General features: G+C 46.9%; 1 protein-coding gene across 6 annotated transcripts in view; it reads right to left on the bottom strand.

The window, feature by feature from the left end:
• AFAP1L2 (actin filament associated protein 1 like 2) overlaps window positions 1–27,348 on the bottom strand; it is a 91,055-nt gene that overhangs the window by 33,585 nt on the left and 30,122 nt on the right. For all 6 annotated transcript variants that reach the window (XM_032490838.1, XM_032490837.1, XM_032490836.1 and 3 more), the window contains one exon: window positions 223–351. In XM_032490838.1, the coding sequence (XP_032346729.1) occupies window positions 223–351 (129 nt within the window). Of the gene's footprint in view, window positions 1–222; window positions 352–27,348 lie in introns of those variants that run through there.

Below are 27,348 nucleotides of genomic sequence, written 5' to 3'. Positions count from 1 at the left end.
GCAGGGAGAAGGCGACCATCTAGACCATCTCTCTTCAAGGAGAGAGGCCTCGGAAGGAACCAACTCTGTCGACACCTTGACCTCAGATTTCCAGCCTCCAGACTGTGAGAAATCTTAAGTTCCGCTGCTTAAGCCAGTCTGTGGGGCGTTATCATGGCAGCCCAAACACTTTCCGGTTGTTTCCCCGGGGACCGCTTTCCTAAGGCCCTGGGCCACACTCACTGCTGCTTTTGGTATAGAGCCGGAGGAGCTCGGCCAGGCCGCTCTTCTTCACCACGGCCGTGCTGCTCAGGTTCTCCTGGTCAAGAATCTTCAGGAAGTCATCCAGCTCTGTCAGCAGCTGCTCCAGGGCTAGGGAGAGAAAACAGAAGAAGCCTTTACAGCGGCTGCCCCCTCTCCGAAGGCTCGGCTCAGATACAACCCTGGATCCCACAGCATCTCAGGATGGGCTCTCTGGTCCCAGGGGGAGAGGCCTGGGGTGAGGCCAGGCAGCACGTGGGGGGCCCAACCCAAAGGTGTGATTCCCAGTGCCAGGGTCTTGGGGAGAGGAAAACAGGCCCTTGGCTTTGTGATGGAAAACCCCAGCCACAGCTGCAGGTCTACCGTCTGCTGGAGTGACTGGCCAGGGCGGTCCAGGCAAGCCTGTCAGGCCACGAGAGCCTGGAAACAGGATATTCTTCCTCAGTAAAGGTCAATCAGAACAGCTCAGGGTCTGGGGAACTTGAACACAGATCAAACCCGCAACCATCAAAAGAAACGCTGCGGTTGACCCAGTTGTTAATTCTTTCCCCAAGAATGGGGAAACAGAGGGTCAGTCCCTCCAGGGAAATGAAACAGTGATTACTCTGTCCCCACAGAAATGTGGACAACCCACCAGAAGCCACACTGGACAAACAAAACCTTCCCTAGATTCTTCAGTGACTGAGCCACCTCAGCTGCCATGAGCCCAGCATCACCCCCAAGCTGGTTAAGGGCTTTGGTGCTACAGATCCAGAGGTCACATACTCCTCTCCCAAGGGCCCCCACTTGCCAATTTCTAGCTGGAAGCACCCTGCACAGATGCTAGTGCAGAGGGCAACAGACTAGGTGCAGGGCATTCACCATTGTTGTTGTTACTGTTAATGACCTGAATCTCTCTTAAGAACAGGATGCTGCCTTTGCTGTAGGGTCCTCATCCTGGATCCCCTGCCCAGCTGGCTCTCTCCAGGACATGCTCATTAATGGCAGTAGCTCCTTGAGGGTCTAAGCAGTGCCTTCCAGGCTGTCTGGGGATCACCTGGTGAGCTTTTAAAACTCCTGACGCCCAAGCCACACCCAGATGGATGATACCAGAATCTCTGGGAGTGAAACCCAGGAGTCAGTAGTTCTTAAAACTCCTCAGGTGATTTCAACACACAGCCAGCACCAAGAAGCACGGGTCTAAATGCAATGCCAGGTGTCACATCTGAGGGCCCTGCTCCCAAAGCCGGCAGCCAGGACGTCCAGACTTGCCCTCCGTCTCCTGCTGCTGAAACTCTAAGCAGCCATACACTCTCTCCGAGCTCCTTCACTCACCTATAAAGTGGAGAAGACTGCATGGGCCCTGACCATCTCACAAGGTTGGTGTAAAACACAAAATCTGTGAAGCTCTTCACAACAGCACCTGTGAAATGCTACGCTAACCACAAAAAGAGCTTTGTCGTCATCTCCTCCTCGCAGCCTGGGGCATCACCAGTTATTTCTATTCTCCACTGGTAGCATTCATCTCTAAGCTCCCCTTTAGAGAAAAAAACAGAGCCTTGCACTGTAACACTGCCTACCGTACCACATAAGGGAGAGGAAGGGAAGGAAGGTCACCTCCTCAGAGCAGCCTTCCCTGACTGCCTTCTCCAAACTAGTTATTTCTTATTATTTCTAATTGGGAAGAAGATCCCACAGAGTCTCCAAGAGGCCAGCGGCTTTTTCCCAGTTTACTAAAAACTGATCAAACTCTCAACAGAGTGAATTTTGAAAGTGCATTAAGCAAGAGCTCCCAGAGCCCACCGAACCAGTTAATACCACGTGAGATCCCCCCAGTGTGCCCAGCACTCAGCACTCAGCCTAAACTTCCTAGGAAATTGAAAAGGAGATCAGGACGGCGTGGTTCCTGCCCTTTGCAAGCTCATTGGTGGGACAAGACCAGCACGGGTGACATGATTAACAGACCAAGGCACACCAGCAAAAATTCAAGAGTCAAGCAAGTGATATCAACTCCTGTGACAGGACATCAGACAAGAGGCCGAAGGCTGGGAGGTTTCCGGGAAAAGGCAGTAGTAGACTGAGGCCTTAGCTTGTGTTTTCTTTGGTTTTGAACAGCTATTCATGAGTTTCCTGTTGGCTGCAGCAACTCAACAGGCTGAAAAGCAGTGAGCTTAAAGAAGTCAAACTGGGAAAGACAAAGGATAAAGACAAGGAAAATGACACTGAGCTTTGAACTCAGCCACAGTGGATGAGGAAAGTGAAAGGGCCTTGCAAAACAATTAGGAGCGCAAGCTGCACTTTCCTGAGCTTCTGAGCTCCGCTGGGCTGTTACTGCTGCTACTCCCACTAACAACAACAAAAAAACACAAGAACTCAAAGTCTCTTACTTCCACATCCTCAGCTATTCCCAAAAGCTGCCTGATTCCTGGAAAACGGCCTTTGTTTATTTTTATGTGAGCAAACATGTACCAAGCCAAAGGATGAAAAGTGTTGTGCCTGCTTCCAGGGAGACAAAGGTGACCCAGATGGAGTCCCTTGCATTTCCAAGGGCCCGTGCCTGGTGGGGGAGGGGGTGTGCAGTGCATACACAGGGTGCAATAGAAGTGATTCAGGGATATCTCCCTGGACCAGGAATGCACTGAGGAAAGAGGCAAACTCTGGGGTTATTGGGGGATAAATTTATAAGCTAGTCATTGAAAATGAATAAGAGTTTGTCGGAAAGAAACACAGGCGTTTCAGGAAAAGGGAATGAGATGCTCAGAAGACTCAGATGCTGAAAGCACACAGGGTGCCTAAGAAACCACAAGGAGCTCTAAATATCGGGGCACCCGGAGTGTGGAGGCAGGATGAGTGGGCCTCAAAGGGGAGAAGGTGAGCTCTGTGGCCAGAACTGCAGAATTAGATCATACGGACAGATCATAAGGGCTTTATTTGCTTTGCTAAGGGGTTAGTGCCTTATTCAGGGCCTCTGGGAAATGCAGTAGAAAAGCCGTGATGCAACAAATGGGACCTAATGAAACTTACAAGCTTCTGCACAGCAAAGGAAACCAGAAATAAAACAAGAAGAAAACCTACGGAATGGGAGAAAATTTTTGCAAGTGAAACCGACAAAGGTTTGATCTCCAGAATATATAAGCAGCTCATACGACTCAATAAGAAAAAAATAAACCCAATCCAAAAATGGGCAGAAGACCTAAACAAGCAATTCTCCAAGGAAGACGTACAAATGATCAAAAAGCACATGAAAAAATGCTCAATATCACTAATTATCAGAGAAATGCAAATCAAAACTACAATGAGGTATCACCTCACACCAGTCAGAATGGCCGTCATTCAAAAATCCACAAATGACAAATGCTGGAGAGGCTGTGGAGAAAGGGGAACCCTCCTACACTGCTGGTGGGAATACAGTTTGGTGCAGCCACTATGGAAAACAGTGTGGAGATTCCTCAAAAGACTAGGAATAGACTTACCATATGACCCAGGAATCCCACTCCTGGGCTTGTATCCAGAAGGAAATCTACTTCAGGATGACACCTCCACCCCAATGTCCATAGCAGCACTATTTACAATAGCCAAAACATGGAAACAGCCTAAATGTCCATCAACAGGTGACTGGATAAAGAAGATGTGGTATATTTATACAATGGAATACTACTCAGCCATAAAAACCGACAACATAATGCCATTTGCAGCAACATGGATGCTCCTGGAGAATGTCATTCTAAGTGAAGTAAGCCAGAAAGAGAAAGAAAAAATACCATATGAGATCGCTCATATGTGGAATCTAAAAAACAAAAACAAAAACAAACAAACAAACAAAAACAAAGCGTAAATAAAGGACAGAAGTAGACTCACAGACAGAGAATACAGACTTGTGGTTACCAGGGGGGTGGAGGGTGGGAAGGGATAGACTGGGATTTCAAAATTGTAGAATAGACTACACTGTATAACACAGGGAAATATACACAAAATGTTATGACAACTCACAGAGAAAAAAATGTGACAATGAGTGTGTATATGTCCATGAATAACTGAAAAATTGTGCTGAACACTGGAATTTGACACAACATTGTAAAATGATTATAAATCAATAAAAAATGTTAAAAAAAAAAAAAAGAAAAGAAAAGAAAAGCCGTAATGCTTTCCTTCAAGCAGGCTAGAGACAGAGTAACTGCGAACAGTGGGGAGGACAATGGAAGGGGCCGAGGGGACCAGGGGACCGGGAGGGGAGGGAGGGGGGCCAGTTAGATGACTGCATTAGCACGATGAGAAAGATGAGGGTGTGGCCTAATCAGAGTGGCCGGGGCCATGTGGGGCACTGCACCCCCACCACCTCCAGTTCTCCCACACACCCTGCAAAGGCACAGCATGGGGAATGGGCCCTGGAGGCTGGATTACAACCTAACTCAGTCACATCCAGCCTTAGCAGTGGCGCTGGGGCTGAAGTCCAAGCATGAACAAGTCCAGGTACTTGCTGTCTGTCAACCATCCCGGGGAAGTCAGGGAGGTTGACCATGGCCTCTGCTTCCTGTTCCGCCACACTTTGCAAGGTAGGGAGGGGATGGGGAGGAGGGGGTTGGACTTGAGACATGACAGGTAGTGGCAATGGAACGTGGTGATGATTCCATCAGATGTAGAAACTATAAGAGAAGATGCTGGCGGAGAGATGTGGAATGCCGTAAGACCTGCAGGTCTGAGGACACTGCAGTCAACCGGGCAGCTGTGGTCCCTGCTGCTGGGAAGCTGATGGGCCTGGCAGATAGGAGAGATGGGCAGGTGGGGAGCGCTGTGAAAGCAGACCCCTCCTTTCCCTCTGAAATAGCGAGCTGGGTGAAGGGTGAGCACCAGGGTTGAAGAAACGCAGGACCGGAACCAGAGGGAGTCGTGAAGCCGGGAGGTCATGTCCCTTCCTCTCTGGAGCCACGTCATCCCTCAGGGTCTCTCCAGGTCCCTCTCCACGAAGCCGCCCGTGGCCAGAGGCACCCAGCTGTCTGGCCAGCTCTGCCTCCCTAGATTCCTCACTGTCAAAGTCAGTAGCTCAAGGTCATCTCAGCTTGTGCCGGGTCCACGTTCCGGGCTAGGCACGAGCCCTTACTGGTCCAGGGCCAGCCTCTGTAGGTCTGGGCTCTGACCAGGCGCCACGCGCAGCGGCAGGGGTGGTGATGCTCCTGTGGTCACACCCTCTGGGCCCCAGCTACAGGAGGCCCCGCTATTCGAAAGTAGGGCGTTCCTATGAAAACTCTTATAAGCCGAAAAGACACTGAAGTGAAACAGCAATCATCCTTTTTTTTTTTTTAAAGAATGAAAACCCTTTTTGGATGGATTTCTTTCAGTTAGAGAAAGCAGGTATTAGCGTAGGTCTTCCATCAAGAGGACACGATGTCAAGTGAACTTTGGAAAAGCAGGGGAAACCGAGAGCTCAGGTCCTCGGAAAATAACAATCAGGAAAAGCAAGGCCCCAGTCTGCGCCAACCGTGGTGACATTTTTCAGCCCTCAGAGCCGGGAGGGCCGGGCCACCCCTGGGAGGAATGTGGCCATTTCATTGAGGCTCTGGAAGGACTCAGTCTTCCCCCCCCCTCCAGCCCCCCCTCCTCATTTTGGTCTCTTCCTCGTCCTCCAGTGGAGGGGGGGAAAAATAAGTGTGCTGTTCATTGTGGAAACTATAGGCCCTTGTGCCGGCTTTCCATCCCGGCTCTGTTAAAGTTCAGAGTTGTCTGCTCACGGCCTGACAAATCTCAATAAGATTCTTGTTCGGGCCTTCCAAGGCCCACGCAGAGCTGGACGCTTCAACTGCTCGATTCACTGCCCTCGGCCCTGGGCCACGGCCGAGCTCTGCCTCCAGGTGACCTCCTCCCCCAGTTTTTCTCCTCTCGAGGCAGCCCTGTGTTTTGGTCACTAGGTTCCCAAACATAAATGTCTCCCCGACACGCTGAAGAAGCTGCCCCGCATGGTCCCCCTGCCGTTTTATGCACACATTTTTATTTATTCAGCTGCATCTGCTGAAGACCCGTGATTGAGGAAGGTTTTCCTTTCAAACATGAAACTCAGCAGACCTCTTCTCTAAGTATAAAGACGTGCACCCCTCCTCCCCTCCCCAGCAGTTCCCAAGACTGAGCTGCTGGGCATGTTATCTGCACGAACCTGACGCCTGGGGACCAACCGAAGTTAGGAAGCTGGCGGAAGTTTCCGTGACAAGCAACAGGAGGGCAGAAAATGCCAGTAGATTCCTCCCGATCATAGAAGATCCTCAAGTTCTCAAGGATGAGCTTTTGGAAAACATACCCCTCCCTCCACCTTAAAGGGAGACACCCCTCCCCTCTTAGAAAGCCCAAGCCCCCTTTCTCTAAAAGGGCCAAATGCCGAGCCAGCCTTTACCAAGCACCCGCTGTACCAGTGGGTACGTGCCAGGCATGTTAACGGAAGTGGGTTTTCTTTCTTTTTTTTATGGTGGTGATCCACACATAAATTTGTGTTTATTTATTTACCACTTTAACCACTTTAAAGTTTAAAATTCAGTGTTACAAGTTCATGCACGGTGTCATGCAACCATCACCACCATTATCTAGTCCCAGAACTTTTTAATCACTTGAACCAGAAACTCATTCGGGCGTCACTCTCCATTCTTTCCTCCCCCAGACTTGTGGCAACCACAAGTCTGCCTTCTGTCTCTGTGGATTTGCCAATTCTAGGTATTTCATATGAATGAAATCACATAATATGTGGCCTTTGTGCCTGGCTTCCTTCACTATGCATCATGATGTCAAGGTTCCTCCATGTTGTAGCCTGTACAGAATTCCATTCCTTCTTATGGCTGCGTGATGTTCTATTGTATGGATATACCACATTCTGCTTATCTCTTCATCATTAATAAGGAAGTGGGGTTTTTGTAAACAAAAAGAAATCTTTTTAATTGGGATATAGTTTACATACAGTAACACCCTCTGTTTTTACTGTATAGTTCCAGTGTTTTGACAAAGACACTCAGCTGTGGTAACTATCACCATAACTATGATACAGAACTTTTCCATCACCAAAAATGTTCCATTGTGCCCTTTTATAGGTGACCCCTTTCCCCACTCCCAGGCCCTGGCAGCCTACATAGCCTTTGGAGTCTGACTCTTTTCCCTTAACATAAGGCATCTGGGACTCATGCCTTGTTGTTACATGTATAAGAAGTTTGTTCCTTTTAATTGCTGTATAGTATTTCATTGCATGGCTATAGGAAGCCCATATGTCTCCAAATACCCAGATATCTCCTCTGCTGGGTGCTTCTGGGCAGACACAGGTTCCTGCATCCTGATGCCTGTTTCTCATGCTCTTGAAGGCACCTTCCTGCTGACTTCAAAGGGCATGCCTGCTTTCAGTAAACTTAATCAATGACCACTTAGGGCCATGCATACAAAAGATAAAGCTGTGATTCTCAGCAAAGGTTGCACATTGGAATCACAGGGGGAGTTAAAAAAAAAAATCCTGATGCCTGGGTCCACCCCCAGAGCTCCTGCTATAATTGCTCTGGGTATGGTCTGGGCCTCACGTGTTTTCAAAGCTTCCCAGGTGATACGACTGTGCGGCCAAGGAGATGAACCACACATCACAGATGGCTTCATGAAATGTCTCTTCACTTTATAAAATCATTTATAAGATTCCTTAGAAAACAAATTTCCATCTTGCTTCTCTATGACTCAGTTCTGATTTTTACATGGAGAACTTTCTAGGTTCATGCCTGTTTTATAAAGTTGGATACATCTGAAAATACCTTTTCTCTGTAACATCTTTTCCCTTCTGGACAGTGAGGGTGTGGAAGGCAATGACCAAGATGTCTCTATGTTTACACATCACTGACTCATTTCTTTGTCCTGCTTAAACAAGAGGGAGCTCTTATCACTGATAATCAGCCCCCAAAAGATTTGCAGGCTACCCCTCGGGCAGGCTGTCATTGATCCTGTCTGCTTAGACCTCAGGAGACTGAGCCAGAAATGTAAATAACCTTCTCCAGTATAAATACTCCAGGAGTTTTTCCTTATCTCCATCTCCAAGAAACAGCAAGGGAGAGAGGGTTGTGCTTCATTTACTAGGGCTGTGATTGCGCTGCTCCCCGCCGAGCCTGACCCTCAAGGTCAGTTTGTCATCATTTTTGCAAGATCTGCTTTTTCTCACCTATCTTGGAGTCTCATCACTTAAAACACTTTCCCCAAGAAGAGGCCACCCTCTGCATTCCCAGATGAGCCGTGTGGGCTTGGAGAGATGGGACAGATGCTTTGCTGCGGCTTGCACTACTGGAAAAACAACTCGAGTTGCTCACTGGTGACCTCTCAGATGGAACGAACCTCCCCGAGAGCAGAATTCCAGCCCCAGCTATGAAGCCAGCTGGAACCGGAGCCGCTCAGCTAGGGCCCCTCAGAAATTCACACAGTAACCGCCGGAGACATCAAACTAAGCACAGCGAGACAGGAAGGCCTGGGGCCTGCCAAGGGCCACTTCCACTCTGTCTCAACCTGCCCCGAAGCGCCACCTGTCCTTCCAGTCCCACAGCACAGGGGCTATTACCTGGCGATTCTCCCATCTTTGTTTTCTGTTTGTCCCATGAATGCAAGTCCTTGGTCCCAATGAAGTTGAAAGCTCTGTATACGTAGAGATCACGTCTTCTGGTTTGGTTTCCCCCACTGTGTTTAAACAGTGCTTCGCTCAAAAGTCAGTGCTTGGAAAACATATGCTGAGCATAAGACTTGCAGATATACACACACAGACACAGACACACACAGACACACACACACACACAGATATGGCCTAATGAAAGTTCCTACCGAGTCGTCTTGAACTAAAAGGATTTGGGCTAATCCGTCTGGTAGGAATAGGCAGAGGGCTCACCAGGTCCCGGCCACAATTCCAGTCCCCACCTGGGCCAGGTAACAGCTCTGGAATGACCAACGAGAGGCAGCCCCTAGCAGCTGAGGTCTCTCACACCTGGACAGCACTCTGGTAGAACTTTCTCAAGGGGGCAGGCAGGAAGGACATGGAGGTGGCTATTCCCCTGGAGGCCAGGAACCCAGGGCCAATGGGGCCTTACCCCCAGGGCACTCCAGCAGTTCCGGGGTACACAAGAGGAGAGGACTGAGGCGCCCCAGCTTCTAGCAGCCACCAGGGTCCAGGCCAAAGGCTTTGAGGCCCAGGGGACCTTTTTTCCTGGGCTCAGTTAGGACATTCCTTAAATGCAATTTGCCAGAAAAGCAGCTTCATTCAGACTCAGTTATGTGGGTGGGAGGCGCAGAGGTTCCACGGGGCGGCTCCCTGCGCAGAGTGCCACCACAGCTGGCACAAACCACCTCAGTCTCTGCACAAGAGGCTGGCAGGGGTCACTCAAGTTCACTTTGGAAGTTTGGGGAGTACTGTGTCTGATAGAAGAATAAAAAAAAAAAAAGGCTGGAAGATAACAGTGGTGATCTCTCGGTGGCGGGATTCTGGGAAATGTTTCATTTCTTCTTTACACCCTCCCCTGTCCCTCAACACAAAAGAGCAGTGGGTTAGAACACGGAGCACAGACGCTACTGCAGGGCTGCTAATGCTTTTGGCTTTGGCTGCAAATTTAGGCTTGTTCCTGTTCACTTGCTATTTGTATTAGACAAAAAGGACACAAACTAAAGATGTATGGAAAGAAAAAAATAACCACTGCACTGCTTAGGGTTCCTGTTTCCTTCCAGCATTTGGCAAAAGGAATGCCACACCACTGGGGCCAATGTGCTGGTGGGGGCCTCTGCCACCAGGGTAGTCAAAATCAGCCCTAGTGATCCAGAGCCACCACCGCCTTGACCTTTGAGTCAGCCAGCAGGAGGCTACCCCCAGCTAGATTCAGTGCCTCTGAGCCACATGGGCAAGAGCCCTTCCTTGGGGCTCCAAGGAAGCTGGGACAGAGGACAAAGGCCTCCTAGCCTCCACAGCCTCTCTGTCTGGTCTGGACCCCGGCGACTGCTGGGACCTAGGGTTTCTTGCCCCTGCCCTCACACTCCCTCTAACCTGCTGGAATGTCCTGGGGCGGCAGGAGAGGCAGGCCATGTATCTCTTGCTCTGAGTGCCCTGAGTTCCCGGTCTAGAGGGAGTAATGTCCTCCACGCCCTTCCCACCTGAACCAGGTTCCAGATTCACACTGCTTAAATCTTAGCTCCAAATCGTGGTTCACTCTTGGCTTCACCATATACAGGACGTGTGGCCTTGGAGAGCTTAATTAACTTCTCCGTGCCTGAGTTTTCTCATTTGTAAAATGGGGTTAATAACAGTACCTACTTCACAGGATTCGTGTAAAGATCACAAAATAATCCCAGAAGGTACGTACACTAAGGTAAATGTTAGCTGCTAAATAAAAGCTGTATCTCTCTTAGAAGATGAATAACCCTCCACAATCATACACCCTCCCAACACACATCCCCCACAACACACAAACTCACACATTGTAATTTCAGTGGAACAGTTTCAAAAAAGTGGTTCGAAACATTCTCATTTGATTTTTGCAGGACTACTAAACTCTGTCCTGGGGGCAGAAGGGCAGCAGGAATAACTCAGGTGGAGTTTGAGTTAAGCCCCTCTGGGGAACCACCTTCCTAGAAACATACAAGGCTGAAAATAAACAAGTGAAGGTTTTCTAAGCTTCCGAGAGCTCCCCAGCCCGGGTCTCAATGGGTTAAAACTGACACCAGAAACAGAACAAGTCAGTGCCAGGCTGTGATCTGAGAGGCAGCTGCCAGGTCCTTTGCTTCTTTCCCACCCTCTGCCCATCTAAGCCCTGCCCTGGCAGCACCACCCTCTGCCTGCCTTGACAGCAACCCAGGCAATGTTTCTTTGGGCAAAGAACACAGCAAAAAACGATGCCTCAGAGGGGATAACCCAGGAGCATGAGCAGTGGATCCTATTTGCTTCACCCTCTTCCCCAGCATCCACGTGCCCCTCTTATTTTGTAGCCAACCACTCTTTGGGAAACGCTTTTACCCAACTGTATTTGTGGTTTGGGTGGGACCAGAAGCTCCATTCCTGACTCCATGGACAGCCACATGATCTTGGATGTAGCCAATCAGAGTATTTCATTCCCTTAGCCACAGTGATTGGCTTAGGAATGGCCTCCTGATGAGAGCCAAGCCAATGAGCATCAGTCTTGGGACTCTACCTGGAACTACCTCCTGGTCTCCGAGCTGCTAGAATGTCAGGCCATCTCCAGGAACAGCCTCCCAAGGAAGGAAAACAGAGCCTGGAGACTGACGACATTTCAGCCCCGACTCAAACTAGCCTCCCCCATATCATTATGTGTGGCCAAGACTGCAATTTTTGATTAAGCCAAGTTGAGCTGGGTTCTCCTTTGCTTGCATATGGAGAGTAAATACCACAGCACATTTTTTGAGCCTGGAATCTGGGCCAGGCAGTCTGCAATATATAATCTCAGTCCATCCTATGGGGTAAGGAATTAATCATCCCCATTTCACAGAGGGGAGACCTGAGGCCAAACGAATTCATACTGTAAATATCAGAGCTCAGAATCAACAGGCCTTCCTGGCCCCAAGCCTAGAGTTTATTCCATTAATCTGAGTCTACGTCACATTGGTAAAGACTTGCTTATTAAAACTGACTGTCCAGAGAGTGGATTCAAAAACATTCTAATGAAAGCAAAATGTGGGGAAAGATCCAGGATAAAAAGAACCTTGAGAAGCCTGGGATAAAATGTCACCAAGGCCTGGAAGGAAAACTGAAAGGGGAGTCCCAAAGGACCAGAGGGGAGAAGCAGAGCAGGGCATGGCATCCGGGGACGTGGAAGGGTCTGAAGGAAGACCTTCACCTAGTGCATGAAGTGCTGACTGACTTCCAGACTGCTGAGCCCTCCAGGGCAGCCTGATGCGAGAAACAATGGTGGCAGCTGCAACTCTTGGCTCAGGAAGCAAAAGAGCTCGGAGAGAAAAATGCCATCCCCAAACCTCCAAGCGTGCCTCCTCAGGGCTGGGGCCAGACCTGGAGGACAGAACAGCTGATGGGATGGGTGGGGTATGGTTGTTCAGTCGTGGGAGAACACAAGAAAAGGATCTGCTGAAATGGTCCTTAATATTAGGAAGAGTGGAGAAGCAAAAGTCCCCACACAGAGGAGGAATCTTGATAAAGCTTTAATAAAGCTGGCAGCTCTGAACGACTGTCTAGCTGGACTAGCCCTGCTTCTGCCAATTAGAACATCTTTAAGGGACGAGAGCTGATAATCAGGCAGAGAGCCATACATAATCCCTTTATGTGAACCCCACCAACTTGGAATCAGTCCCTTTAGCGCTGGTAGGAATTAAGAATCAATAATGAATGGAAATTAATTATTTTGGTCTACTTAGTGTTCTTTCTCCCTTCTTTTGGTATTGGGAGGACCAATTCCAATTCCATATGGTTCAAATTTGGCTGGCCCCACCTGAGCCACAGGAGGTGAGGATGTAGCTGAGGACTGGCCATTCCTTATGCCCCAGTGATGGGTTCATAGGGGGCCAGATTTTTCTCTAGAATTTGCTCTATGGGTTTTGGGAGAAAGAGGTCTTTCTTGGCTTTGGGTTATAAACCACGAGGATGTATATTTGGAGCTGCAGTGAACCCCTTCATTTCCAGTCTGAGGATGAAGCCAGTGCTCAAAGGGAAGCAAAGCAGATAACTAAAGAGACAAAGCCCTATCCACATGCTAGAATCCCTAGATCCAGCCATGCCTGAAGCTACCTTTGCCCTTTCAACTTTTCATGTAAGCTGGGTTTTAGTCACTGATGACCAAAAAGACCTTGTTAACATGTAAGTGAAGTCTGAACAAATGATGGCTTCGTGGAAACCACCCCCTTTACAAGGCATAATTTAATTTCCTGAAGCCATAAAATGGCTCAATAGGAATCTTAATTTCCTGCTCCCTTTGAAAGGTCCAAACACAAAGCCAGGTAATTTTCTTGGATGACCAATATGGCGCCCAAAACAGCAGAAAAACTACTGACAGTGGCCCACAAACACTGAGGGCATGGCTGCAACGGTCCTGTTTAAACCTGAAGAAGTAGCAGGCCTAGGGATAGATGGGTAGGGTTGGAGAGCTGCCTCCCTGCCAGGAGCCCGTCGCCTCTCTTTTCTGACTGGTGTCCATGTCCTTGTGCTGCTCTCCATGGGACCCAAGACAGGTGGCCCACAGCAGTGCCCTTCAAACTGGACATGAACCTTAGTGAGTGGACTGTGCTGTCAACTCAGTGAGTTACCAGCAGCTTGAAAAAACTTGTAGTGGGAAATATCAGAACGCATACCACCTAGTAGAGGAGGGTAATCTTCCATAAAACCTTTGTTGTTAGGTGCACGTATGTCCTGAGATACAATGTAAAATGCATTTCTTACCATGGTCACAATCCAAAAGTTTGAAAAGCACTACTGTAGGCCCACGATCTCTTATCTGAAACCCACAAAGCCAGAGGTGTTGTGACAGTCAGTACACTGCACATTCTAGAAAAGGAACATGGTGCCCAACCTCCCAGCAAGGTCTGGGGAAACACTCAGGAATAAAACTCGTTAATATTTCTACAGCAAAATCCACAAATACTCCAGCTGAGTGGGCTTAATAGGTTACACATTGCCCCACATCATTTCAGATGCCAACCATACAATTTGTGCCAACCTTACAAAACAACTTTTGGCTTTTCAAGTTTAGGGATTTGGGAATTGAGATAAAATTGTGGACCTATCTAAGGATTCACAGGTCCGTTTTTCCTTCTTCTGCCTCAAAACTGACTTTGAATTTTCCAATTAAAAAAAAAAAAGACCTCATGGATAATGACGAACCCACACTATGCTTTTGATGACAGTGAAAAACCTCAAGGTCTAAGAAATTCACAGGGCTATGGGCAGGTGGGCCTTTTAAGGATCCTCTTCAAATTAACTTTGCTTCTGAGTGGGGCTCACCCAGTGACCGGCAGTCTAAAATGGTACTACCCCATTCTTTGGCCACTAGCCACATGTGAGCACGGGAAATGTGGTTCATCTGAACTGAGATGTCCTATAAACGTGAAGATGGAATTCCAAAGACAGTGCCACCCTCAGAACAGAATGTAAAATACCTCAACTGTTTTTTTTTTCCCCCAAAACATTGATTCCATGCTGAAATGATGGTATTTTGGATCTACTGAGTTAAGTAAAATATATTCTTAAAATTAACCTCACCTGTTTTTTTAAGGTTAGCCACTTTAAACATTCTTTAAAATTACATATGTGTTTTGCTTTCTATCTCTATTGGACACCACTGATCTAAAATGTCTATTATAGACTCAGAGCATTTTAAAAGCAAGAAAAAAGTTATCCTTCTGATGGAAACAAAACGAGGTTGAGAGAGAGAAACAGACTTTGCTAAGGTCATACGCTTAGTTTGTAGACAGCTAAATTTCCTATATCTGCCCAAGGCTTTCTAAACCTAAATTCAAGTAGTTTTGTATCCTACATGATAAAGGAAAGCACAAGAGTCATTCTTTAATAAAAATTCCACAGCAGCAGCGGAGAAGGCTTGGAAGAGGGACAGGATTCTAAATGTGTTAGTCGTGATGCACCAAAGTGACAAGGGGCAAGAAGAGGGAAGTTCTCTCCACAGGAAAACAGCTGTGACCTGGATGAAAAAGATTTGGTTCCTGGGCGCAGGCTGTTCTTTGTTTACATGAACAAAAGCCAGTTATTCATCATAGAAACAGTCTAAATTAAAGCCTTGTAGCCCTGTTATATAAATAATGTAAAGGTATCACGGAGTTTTGAGTTGGATCACTGTTTTTGTTTCGACAAAATGTGTCAAAAGAAACTGCTGAGGTTACAGTTTCTGACTATTCCAGGCATTGCAGATCGGGGGAACATTTTAAGTTTGTATTTGGCTCTTTATTTACGAAATCCCCCTTTCCCTCCCCGGCCAATCTCAAAGGGACCCCTTTGCTCCCGATCTCCCCGTGCCAATGTCTCCAACACTGTGGCCCCCAGCCTCAGACACTCTGAAACTGTCTTTAGCCACTTTATCTCTGCCATAGCCAAGTTCCCGAATGCACCACTCATGCCTACGACACTTTCTCTGAACTCCTATCCCCTTGACCCTCAAACCAGGCTCTGAGAGCCCCCCAAGGCATGGTCAGCAATTCAGTCCACCAGCAATTCAGTGCATCCGGCCTCACCTCACCTCTGCCCTGGTCCTGTCTACCCAGGCTGACTGTTCACCAAGTACTTCCTGATGCTGGCTGCACGTCGGTGGTCCCTTTAACAATGCAATAAGCACCTGCTCTCTGCCAGGGCCACGCGAAGCAATACAATAGGGGAGAAAAATGGGCACATCCCTATTTCTCTATTTCAGTTGGCACACATTCCTTGAAATCATAAAACAAGAATGCGTGTTGCAACTCTGTTTGCGTGTAATGTAGTAGTGTTTCCTTTATTCTCTCCCCTCAACTGTGGTGCTACTAAAATGAGACTGCTTCCTGTAACCAGTGACATCTTAGAATCAATCATCTCTCAATCAACCCCTCCCCTTCCAACCACGCTGATTTCCCATTCACTCAGAGTGAGGGGCTATGTGCACTGTGTTAAGTTTCTTTGGACAAGTTACTTTCTAAGTGTTGTCAAGCCCCCTAATGCAGAAATTGTGTCTGTCTCGAATCTCAGACCAGATTTCTACAGTGCCAGCATTGGAGGTGACTGCGGGCAGCCCCTCCTGCACCTGGTTAAGGACCTGGTTAGGCACCTGTTAGGCCCACAGCCCCGAGCAGGAGCTGGCCCATTTGATGATTAAAGCAGTGCTGGGCTTAAGTGAAGAACCGGCGTCTTCCAGTCCATGGCTCTGAAAATCCCTGTCCTTTCCACTCAGAACTGGTTGTTGGGACCCCATCCAGCCCCTCCAGAACAATTCCAGCTCTAAATCTCAAACTTGGTTCCGGAGTTGCTTACTTAGAAGTGAGGCTTAATTAGAAAAACCTGGGAATAAAGGCACTGCTGTCTCTTGCTTTACCATTTCCTGAGTGTAATTTGGCATAAAGTAAAGCAAAAATACAATGAACTCTAAATTCAGCAACCGGGATTAATAGATTACATGATGGCAGTTTTCTACTGAAATTTAAACTACGAAGACAGAATTATAGTTAAGTAAATAACACAAAATGCTAGTGATAATAAGCCAGCAAAAGAGAAAGAATATAAACTAAAGAGGAAAACTGCTTTTATTAAGAATAAAGTCAGCCAAGAGCTGACTGAGCTCTTAATAATAAACCTATACGGTAGACATAATCATCCCATAGATGAAGAAACAGAATCAGGGAGGTTAAGTAATCTGCCCAAAGCCACACAGCTAGTACACTGACACAGAGTGAATTCAAATCACTCTGGCCTCTCCCACCATAACCTTGGCTGGCCTCTCTTGTAATTTCTTCTTTTATGTCCAGATTGTAAAACTTACAAAAATTAAAAATCTGCAGCCTTTTGAAAATAGTGCCTAGCAGAGCAAACATACCTAAGGGAACAGTCTTGTCTAGATTTATATATAAATACAGAAGAACTCTGCTAGTTCATTTCAACCCTGCTTGTTCATACAAGTTGCCAACGACCAAATCATATCCTATGAGAACAGTTAACACAGAAAACAGTAAAAGACTCAGGAAATACATTTAACTTACAACAGGTGCTGAGACCACTATTATTAAAGTTTCTAGTATGTGATATTGAGTTATTCAAATACCAGTAAATCTTGCATGGTAATTATTTTGCTAATGCAATACTTGTTAAGCATAGGTAGCCAAGTTACAAAATGTATCAACTTTATTACTGGGTTTAAAATGACTTTTGGCTTTAAAAAGACTAAATGCCTTCTAATAAAGTTAGCTAATAAAAAAAAAAAAAAACCCCACCACTCAAACGTGTTTTGTGAGCCCTGTGTGTAAACATGCCTTGCACTCCTCAACATGGCAACTGGGAAGTGAAAAGCATTGGGAAGGAGACTGAATGAACATCCATGGACCAATCCTACTGGAGGTATTCATCCAAGTCCTCTGGAAATTGACTCCCCCTACCCACTGCTTAGCAGGTCTACTGAATCAAAGTGGGTTCATGGGGAAAGTTATGTCTGTTAATAAAAAGGTAAAGGGTTTGGCTGGCAAATGAGGTTTTAATCAAAGCTTTCCTCTGGCTATTAGAAACAGGTTTCAAACAAGTGATCTGCTGGCTTAGTGTGGATCTGGTCAAAGAAACCCAGACATCTCTCCCTGAACTATAATAACATATCTTGTCCATATTTTCTTTCATTCATTTGAAAAAGAGGTACTGATATGGTCAGGACAAGAGGCAAAGGAAGTCAATAGAAATTTAGAAGACTAAGAAAACATTTTCTTTTATGAGCCACTGTTTTAATTTCTGCCTTGGCCCCTACACTTCTTTGTTTCACTTGAATATAACTTTGCCAAGGACATTAAAGAGGGTCTTATCTATGACAGTGCCACCTTACTAGAGCTAAAAATGAACAAATACCACAGAGATAAAGTTTGAGGTTAATTTTAGGTGTCAACTTGACTGGCCCATGAGCTTCCATAATTACATGAGCCAATTCCTTATAATAAATCTCTTCCAGTGGATGGATGGATGGATGGATGGATGGACAGACAGATAGACAGATAGATAGACAGCTATTCTATTGGTTTTGTTTCTCTGAAGAACCCTAACTAATACACAGAGCTTCTGCAAACCAAGGAGATGCCCTGTTCAAGCTGAAAGACATTTATTTTTTTTAACTTTTTTTTAATTGAGGTATAGTCATTTTACAAATGTTGTATGTTTTTTTTTTTTTAACATTTTGAAAGATATTTAGAAAACAGCAAGGAAAACTTCACATGGCTAGGAATTAAAACACTCACCACTATTGTCCTGAAACCTCAAACCTCCTAGTACTTTTCTATCCCAAATTTATTCCAACAAGCACCATTCAAAACCCCACAGATCTGGACAATCTCTTGGGTGTTGAGGCTCAGAAGTTCTCAGAATTTTGAACATGTATGAACTTTTCCAAGCAAAATTTCTGCATCAGTACAATAATCTTCTCCATTTGCACCTATTCTACTCCTGTGAAATCACGGGGCCAAGTGTCAGGAAACGAGCCCAGGCAGAAAATGGTGGGCAAGTTGTCTGGGAAGGTGTGGAGCTCTGTGGCCTGCGTTGTCTCAACTGGTCCCAGTCCAGAAATATCAGCAAGACAATCAAGGTTATTCCCAAACTCTTGGCACCTGACTTCTCATAAAGACTGAAGAAAAGCACCCCTACCTGACATGTGACATCTGAGCAGAGAGGCTAGGACAACTCTGGAGCAAAGAGTGTGCAAAGTAATGGAAACATCTTGACTTCCCTTTGGCAACTAAGGGGTCACGTCCCTTAGTGGCGTGCTGTCTCTAGGTGACCATGTCCTCATGCTTCTCACAGCTTCATTTCTTCACCAGATATTTATGGAAAACCTAGTATGTGTTAGACCCTTAGATTCAACCACTAAATAAAATGGGTATGGCCCTCTTGGACTACACATCAACATGCCTTGGTATAAATTCTCTTGCTAGAGTTATATTAGCTTTTCTGCACCTTTTGGATGAACATCAATACAAAATTCCTGGCGGCCTTTTTTTTCCCCCACGACCCCTATATCACACCTCCCCCTTTCCCTCATCCCACTAGTAACCACTAGTCCTCTATACCTGTGAGTCTGCTTCTTTTTTGTTACATTCACTAGTTTGTTATGTTTTTTTAGATTCCACATAAGTGATATCATACAGTATTTGTCTTTCTCTGTCTGACTTATTTCACTTAGCATAATGCCCTCCAAGTCCATCCATGTTGCTGTAAATGGCAAATTTTCACCCTTTTTATGACTGAGTAGTATTCCATTGTAAAACAAATTCCTATTTATTCTTAACATTCCAATCTTCTGTGATTCTCCATGCGTGAATGAGTGGTAGAAAAACCTATGTCTTTTCTACAGCTATTTTACGATGGCAGCTGTTAAATTCTCCCTCATGATGAAGGAGGACCTCAGTGTAGTGGAAAGAGCTGGGCTGGAATTTAGTGGCTGCGTTAATAGGCCGTTTGAACTTCAGCAAGTCTGACAACTTCTTTGAACCTTAGCTTTCCCACCAACAGAAATGGTGAGAGATCATACCTATTTCACAGGGTTGACATAGGGATTAATTGAAATAACAAGTGAAAACCACCAGACACATAGCATTATTCAATAAACGTTATTATTAACCCCCTGTAGTGGGTTAAAGAGAGGCCCCCAGAAAGATATGTCCAAGTCCTAACCCCTGGTACCTATAAACTGGACCTTATTTGGAACTGGGTCTTTGCTGATGTAATTCAATTAAGGATCTCAAAATGAGATTATCTTGGATTTAGGGTGGGCTCTAAATCCAATGACTGGTGTCCTTATAAGGAAAAGAGAGTAAGCTTTAAGGTACAGAAACACATATGATCCAGCAATCCCACTTGTGGGTATATATCAAGAGGGAATTCTAATTCGAAAAGATACATGAACCCCAATGTTCATAGCAGCACTATACACAATAGCCAAGACATGGAAACAACCTAAATGTCCATTGACAGATGACTGGATAAAGAAGTTGTGGTATATTTGTGCAATGGAATACTACTCAGCCATAAAAGAATAAAATAATGCCATTTGCAGCAACATGGTTGGACTTGGAGATCATCATACTAAGTGAAGTAAGCCAGAAAGAGAAAGAAAAATACCGTATGATATCACTCATATGTGGAATCTAAAAAAAGGACACTATGAACTCATCTACAGAGCAGAAACAGACTTACAGACATACTAAACAATCTTATGGTTATGGGGGAAAGGGGGTGAGAAGGGCTAAATTTGGGAGTTTGAGATTCACAAATGTTAGCCACTATACATAAAAATAGATTTAAAAAAAAGTTTCTTCCGTATAGCACAGGGAACTATGTTCAATATCTTGTAAGAACCTTTAATGAAAAAGAATATGAAAATGAATATATGTATTATATGCATGACTGGGACATTGTGCTGTACACCAGAAACTGACACACTGTAACTGACTGTACTTCCATTTAAAAATTAATTAATTAAAAAAAAGATACATAAACACAGGGAAGGCCATGTGGAGGCGGAGGCAGAGATTGGAGTGATAATGCCACAGCTAAGGAATGCCAGGCACCACAAAAGCCAGGAAGAGGCAGGAGAGGATTCTCTCCTAGAGTCACGACACCTTGATTTTGGATTTCTGGCCTCCAGAACAGTGAGAGAATAAGACTGTTGTTTTAAGCCACCCAGTTTGTGGAAATTTGTTACCACAACCCTAGGTAACTAATACACCTGCCTTCAACTCATGGAACTCGAGCAGAATATCTGCACACAGCTTAGGAAGAAAACACAGAGCCCGGGAAGGAAGAGACTTACAAAAGATTTAACCCGGCTGGAAAGCGCTGCTTTTCCACTGGATTATAAGAATCTGATTAGGTTTAAAATCAGGCAGGTAAAAACATCTGAATTTGAAAACATCCACCCCAGTGAAACAGAGCCCTCCATTTTTGCCATAAACACTAGTAAACAGCTTTCACAAAAAGCTGAGCAGTGGTGGGCCTAGGGCTTGTAGGTGGGACCCTGACAGGTGCAGGCGGGACAGCTGCACGGGGCCCAGAGGAGAAGCCTGCCCAGGATGCCCACCCCCAGGCCCTGCTCCTAGCTTGGCGCCAGTGGGGGTCCCAGCCTCTCACGCCCTGGGAGCTGTCTTTCGGGAGTAGGTGCTGGACACAGGAAAGGTGGATTGGGAAAACAGAAGTCTGAGTGAGGAAACCCTTAGAACGCGCACCAGACTCAGAAATTCCAAGTTGTGTCTCTTGAGCCCACTGGCTTCCCATCCCACGCACAGCCTGCAGTGCGTACACCACACACGCCACAGGGCCCAGGGCCAGGCCAGCTGTCCGCGACACTGTCCTAGAGTCAGCGCCCAGGGCCCCCCGCAGCCCCAAGCAGGAGGAACAAGGCTGAACCCCTGCTCTGGTTCTGAGTCCTGATCCTTCCTGTCTTGTCCTATGAGCCCTCAACCAACATTCGCTGAGAATGACGCACCCGCTGGACCCTTGAGTTATGTCATTTCATTTCATCCTCCATAGTCTTATAAAATACATTCTGTTAGCCAATCTTAAAGTTGAGGACACTGGGTAAAGTAACTTTCCTAAGGTCACAGAGGTCACCAATGGCAGAGCCCAAATCCAAGCCCAGACCTTTGGTCTGGCCTCCAGCGCTCATCCTCACATCAGGGAGGCCGTCCCCATCAGTTCACAGGGCTTCTGTCCTCCAGCATTCAGCCTGCTCTGTTCATGCCCCTAAAACGATGGTGCTGTCATGTGACGGCCTGCTGTCCCAAGGGTTCTACCCACATTTTATTTAATCCTCATGACAGCCCAATATGAAATACATCGCTATCCCCATTTTACAGATGGGGAAACTAAAGTCTCTGAAAGAGGAAGCGCCTTGTTCAAAGCCACACAGCTAATGGGATGCAGAGCAGGACTGAAGCCAGGGCCCTTTTCCCCCCAAACACCCCTGGTCCAGCCACTGACTTGATAATGAAGCTGCAATGATCAGCAGCTGCTGAGGGGGTGAGAGCCACGCTGTCACTTCCATTTCTTTGAGTCCCCTCCCCCCTGCTGACATTCTCCTGCACAGGCTGCCGCCTTGTTAAAAACTCGGGAAAGTCACAGCTGTGACAGCTGCTGCGGGTTTGCCTCTGGACTCCTGCTGCCCAGGTCACGGGACAGCCTGGCATCACCCTTCACATGGGCAAGAGCCTTGGGGTCTGTATTAGTGTCCTCGGGCTGCCATGATAAAATACTACGGAATGATGACTTAAATCAACAGGAATGTACTCTCTCCCAGCCCTGGAGGCTGGAAGTCTAAAATCAGGTGTCGACAGGACTATGCGCCCTCTGATGTATCCGGGGAAGAACCCTTCCTTGTCTCTTTGTCTCTTTCTAGCTGCTGGTGGTTGCTGGCAATCCTTGGCATTCCTTGGCCCGCAGCTGCATCGGTCCAATCTCTGCTTCTGTCATCACATGACATTCCCCCTGTGTGTCTCTGTATCCAAATTGCCCACTCACTTAAAGGACATCTTATCCTTATTGGGTAAGGGTCCATCCTAATCCAGGAGGGCTGCATCTTAACTGGATTGCATCTACAAAGTTCCTATTTCCAAATAAGGCCATAGTCTGAGGGTTAGGACTTGAACACAGGTTTTGGGGGGATCTGCAGCAGGAACAGGAAAGCCTAAACAAATTCTCTTCTCTGAGAGCTCTCACCTGTGGCCTCAGCACTGAGCATGGCCCTTGCTTCTCAGCTATCAGGGGACAAAATGTGGGGGCCCTTTTGGGTCCTCCTGCTCTCCCTTGGACCATGAGTTTTGTTTTAATATCCAGGCCCCAAATCAAGTAAGTCAGACTCTCTCTTGTTGGCTCCAAGCACCTGGAGGCTTGGAGCCAACAAGACACACGGGCAGACAGGACTGAGAACTAGAGTCCTGGGGCATAATTTTACTACACCATTGGTTCAAGAGAGGTGGTAAGTCACATGTAACCAGTAACTGACACTCCTCTGTGGTGTGTTCCAGGGTTTCCAAACTCCTTCTATCATAACAAAACTCCTGAGCTGTCAAGACTTGTTTAAGGCCTGCCACTCCTCCCCAGCTTTCCCCCAGCCCCCCAGCCTGAAGCTTCATGAGGAATAGTCCCTCCATGTCTGCCTGGATCACTCCTTACTCACAGCGCCACATTTAGTGGCTGGCACATCATGGCTACTCAACACAAGTCTGTTGAACAAATGGAACAAATGAGCAAATGAATGAATCACTGAGTGAGTGAGCAAATGGACACAGGTACTCTGAAGGGCATTTTAGGAGACAAAGCCACATCAGCGGGGTACGGTGAATCCTGCCATCCATCCAAGAGTTCGTAACCCAGAAAGGGTTGGACAAACTCTTCCACTCAGCACCCTGCAACTCAAGGAAGAACCTGTCAAGTCTACGTGATCAGTATCCTATGGAGGAGGAAGAGAGAGTGACAAGTGACTAGGTGATCAGAGGGCAAAATGGTGTCCAGGCTGGGCTTTGAGGGTTTGGATACATGGAGATGGAGCAAAGGCGGCGTTCAAGGAGACGGCGAGAGTGGTAAGATGAGAGCTTGGGGCGGGCGGCAGGGAGGGGAAAGTGGGCCACAGCACAGGCTTCAGGCAGGCAAACAGCGAGCTGAGGCTCTGACAGGTAACCCTTGCCAGCCAGGTGGAGGTGTGTTTCCCTTGCTCCTCAGCTGAAGCATCCAGTTGGTAATGGGAATCATAAATGGCTTGGAGCAATGATGAAGACAGACTCAGAGAAGCGTTAGCTGGGTGTGGTGTGTGAAAACCAGCAATCTAAAGCCCAGCCCAGCCATAAACTCAAGTTCACAACTCAGACAGAGGCTGGGCAGCAGGGATTGTCTGACGAACTCTAAATACTATCCAGAAACTCCTAACAGGCATGTTTTACAAGGCCAATGGCTTGAAATCAGAACTTCAATGCTGAGGGTTTTCAGTAGGAAGGAATCCCCTCCCCCTTTCTTAGTGTACATACTTATTAAATCATTGCGATCACGTTGGCAAAGAAAGCGACTTACTTCTCGGAGCCCTGTTTGACCCACGCTAACATAACAACACAGTGTTACACACATCAATTGTGCAGAAGTGCCTAGGTGTGTGTGTTGTTCTCTTCCACACCCAGGCTAACGTACAATCCAGGAACCCTCAAGAGTAACCTTGTGGACTCTCCAGGGCATCCAGTTCCTATTGGCAGTTTCAGTCATTCCTGGGCACCAACCTGATAGTAGATGTAACTGGGGCTCCAAGCTCTGAGTCATAGGTAACCATTCGGATGGTCCAGAATAGGCTTAAAACAGTTTTTTGAATTATTACCAAAATGAAAATATAAAATTTTAAATCCTCATCGAGAGCTCATGGAGAAACAAATAATATCTAGGGCCCAGTTTGAGAAACATAATCTTAACACGATGCAGAAAACCATCTATAATGGCTTCCAAGGAACTCACCTCCGCGGAGCTCACGACCCTCACAAACGCCCTTCCAGCCAAGTCCGACCAGTCGTTACTACAGTCAGTTTAAGGGGCAACCTTTCTCTGAGCATCCTTGATTTTCTAGATGCCCATCACGCACTGTAACTATCTCTGTCTATCCTTGGGGCTGAGATTGACGACAGAGGTGTGCCTCGCAGGACTGTTTAGTGCGCAGATCCATGAACTACAGTGAAAATCCATGGGTCTCAGTTCCCAGTAACAAGATGCTGCCACTTAGCAAAAAGGAAAGATTCTCAAATACTCGTGAAAGACACAACTGAGGCAGGCCGCGTAGGGATTCTGTCAGGAGGAAGCACAAGGCCTTCCAGCAGGGAGGGCTGTGCTGGGTCCTCAAAACCAAAGGACATAGCGATGACGGGTGGAAGGGGAGCGAGGATCACTGCCTCTGAACAGGTCACTAACTGTGCATTTGTGCCCCGTATGCTTCCTAAAGGGCTTCTGAAAGTGAAACCAGAAAACCAACACCCAAGCCGAAAGGATGGGAAAGAAAACATACCCCAAACCTAGGAGAAAGTTGTAAAGACTATGAAATATGAGCTTTGCCTTTCAAGGTAGTCAAATCAGCTAAAGGATGGGGGAGGAGGGCAATTATTCTTATCTGATCAAATGAAACATACCAGTCCTTCAGCCTTTTTCCTGATACTACAGTGTCAGAGGAATTCCTCACTTTTGACAGATTAAGGCATCTCCAGTGTTTCTTCATATTAACACTTAGCAGAGGGGGCCAAGCTGGTCAGCTAAGATGGCCAAGCCAAACCACGCCCGGGGACAAGGCCCCAGATGCTTGGGAGGGGACAGCCCACACATCATTTGCTGGCTGAGCTAGAAGGAAAATAGAGCTTTGGGTGACTTCCCATCTCTTCTGTGTAACGGGAGGCTTCTCGACAAAATGCGAGATGACAAATAGGCTTCTGGAAACACCCTGCCTGTGCCGGGGCAAAATAGCGTCAGTTGTTCGCAGACGGACACACAGAGACTGAGACTCGTTATCAGGCCAACCTCACGTTCCCTAAGAACGTGTTACAGAGAGTGAATTTCACGGTGCACCCCATCTCCAAAATGCCCGGGGAAAGATTACTCAGTGATTCGGTCCATCTGTCTAGGGCGGCTGTCTCCATCACATGCTCCTCCCCTACTTAGCATGGGGCAGCCTGATACCGTCCTCTGGTACTAAAGGGACAGGATGTGGCTGTGGGCAAGAGCTAAATGTGAAAACGGCTGTTTGCAGAGCAGCCAGGAACTGACCAATAATGAGCCCCAGTCCCCGAAGCTGCTGATAACAGAGGGCCAGAGGCCAGGCTAGAATGTAACCTCCAGTAAATCACTGTTAATTGCCAGGGAGAGAGGAATGAGGGCTCTGCATGAACTTGCAAGTTGATTTCAGGTCGTTCCAGAGCCTTCCCGAGGATGGGAGGTGGGGGTGGATCCCTGGCAAGAAGGCGGGGTAGGGGGCAGGCAGAGGGGCTGAAATACTGCCCTCCACCCTTGTCTAACTGTGTCCTTTTTTGCAGCAGTCGATGACCATGGAATGCACACACACTATCAACAGGAAGCTGCTACTTCTTCCCAACCGTGCAGGCCTGGCTGGAGCATGGCTTTAGGAGTAATTAACTACATGGACACACTACATACACCGCTGCAGACTGGGAGCAGGGATGAGAGGCAGGAGTTACAGGAGCGGGATTCCACTAATGGCTGAGAGTGAGTTGGTGCCACCTTGCTCTCCTGGCAGAGGATATAAGAGGCTGCACCTGCCTCAAGGGGTTGACGGCTCCAAGAAGCTGCCACTATTGGTACACCAGGGACAGAAATCCTATCTTTCATGAAAACTGATCATGGCGGGCAACTCCAGGTGTCCCCTTGTGACAGTGGTTTCCTTGGTTGGGTGCAAAAACTTGTTGCTGATTTTTAAAAACATTCTATGAAAAATTTAAATGAAATTTACAAACATGTTGAAATGAATAATTTTCAAACATAAAAAGGAATAATAAAATGAACCCCCTATGAACCCATGACTGAGATTTATCATTTTCTAACAGTTCTAAAAATTTTGCCATTCTTACTTCATCTCTTGCCCCACCTATTTTTACTGATATATTTAAAACAAATCCATTCAAAGTATAATGTTTAAGTTCTGCAATATGCATAAATACCTCCGTGTGTCTCTAGCAGGTAAAACCTTTTTACATTCAAAACCAATGATCACACACAACCAAATTAACAGGCCTATTCTTCAGTTACTTTGGCACCTTGTGCCCAGATGCAGGATGCAGGGGGCAGTCATGGGATTGGGTGAGATACCCTGTCCCCTTTTGCCACCACCAAGCAGGGTGACCCTGAGCAAGCTGGTCAACCTCCCTGATCCAGTGTTCTCACCACTCACAGAGAATCAGACGTTTCATCCAAACTCCAAATACGGCTATTCTCAGGCCTCCGGAGGTCCCTGTAATGCTGTCTATAATCTACTTTCATACTCTTCTTACATAGTGCAAGATACAGCGTGAGAGTTGATTTAAATCCACACCCCAGGGTGGAGAGCTAATATGTAAAGTACCCTAGTCAGATTATACACGCCAGGGGCTTCTGGTCAGTTGAAAGCCTCCAATCACAAATCCATACCCCAGAGGCAGCTACTCCAAGGCTTTAGTTATTTAGAAGGATGCTAAAGCTGTTTTGTTGCTGACATGAGTGGTGCTCACATAAGTGGAGAAGCTGGAAATCCTGTTCCAGCGCCTCCACCCTCACATGAACCTGGCCTGAGACAAAATGCAGTGCAGTGTTCACGTTCCTGGATGACTCTGTTGCCTGATCCCCTAGGGTAGTTAAATCCTGCCACTAGCATTTTCTCACATCTGCCTTAAGTGAGGCGCCTGGTGGCAGAACACCTGAATGCCAGAAAGCAGGGGCTTCATCAGACCAAGGCTGTTCTTGTAACTGCTGGCTCACAGAGA

Source organism: Camelus ferus, chromosome 11 (assembly GCF_009834535.1).
Source record: "Camelus ferus isolate YT-003-E chromosome 11, BCGSAC_Cfer_1.0, whole genome shotgun sequence".
Classification (NCBI taxonomy): Eukaryota; Metazoa; Chordata; class Mammalia; order Artiodactyla; family Camelidae; genus Camelus; species Camelus ferus.
The sequence above is the reverse complement of the archived record's forward strand: the minus strand, read 5'-3'. Positions and strand labels throughout refer to the sequence as shown.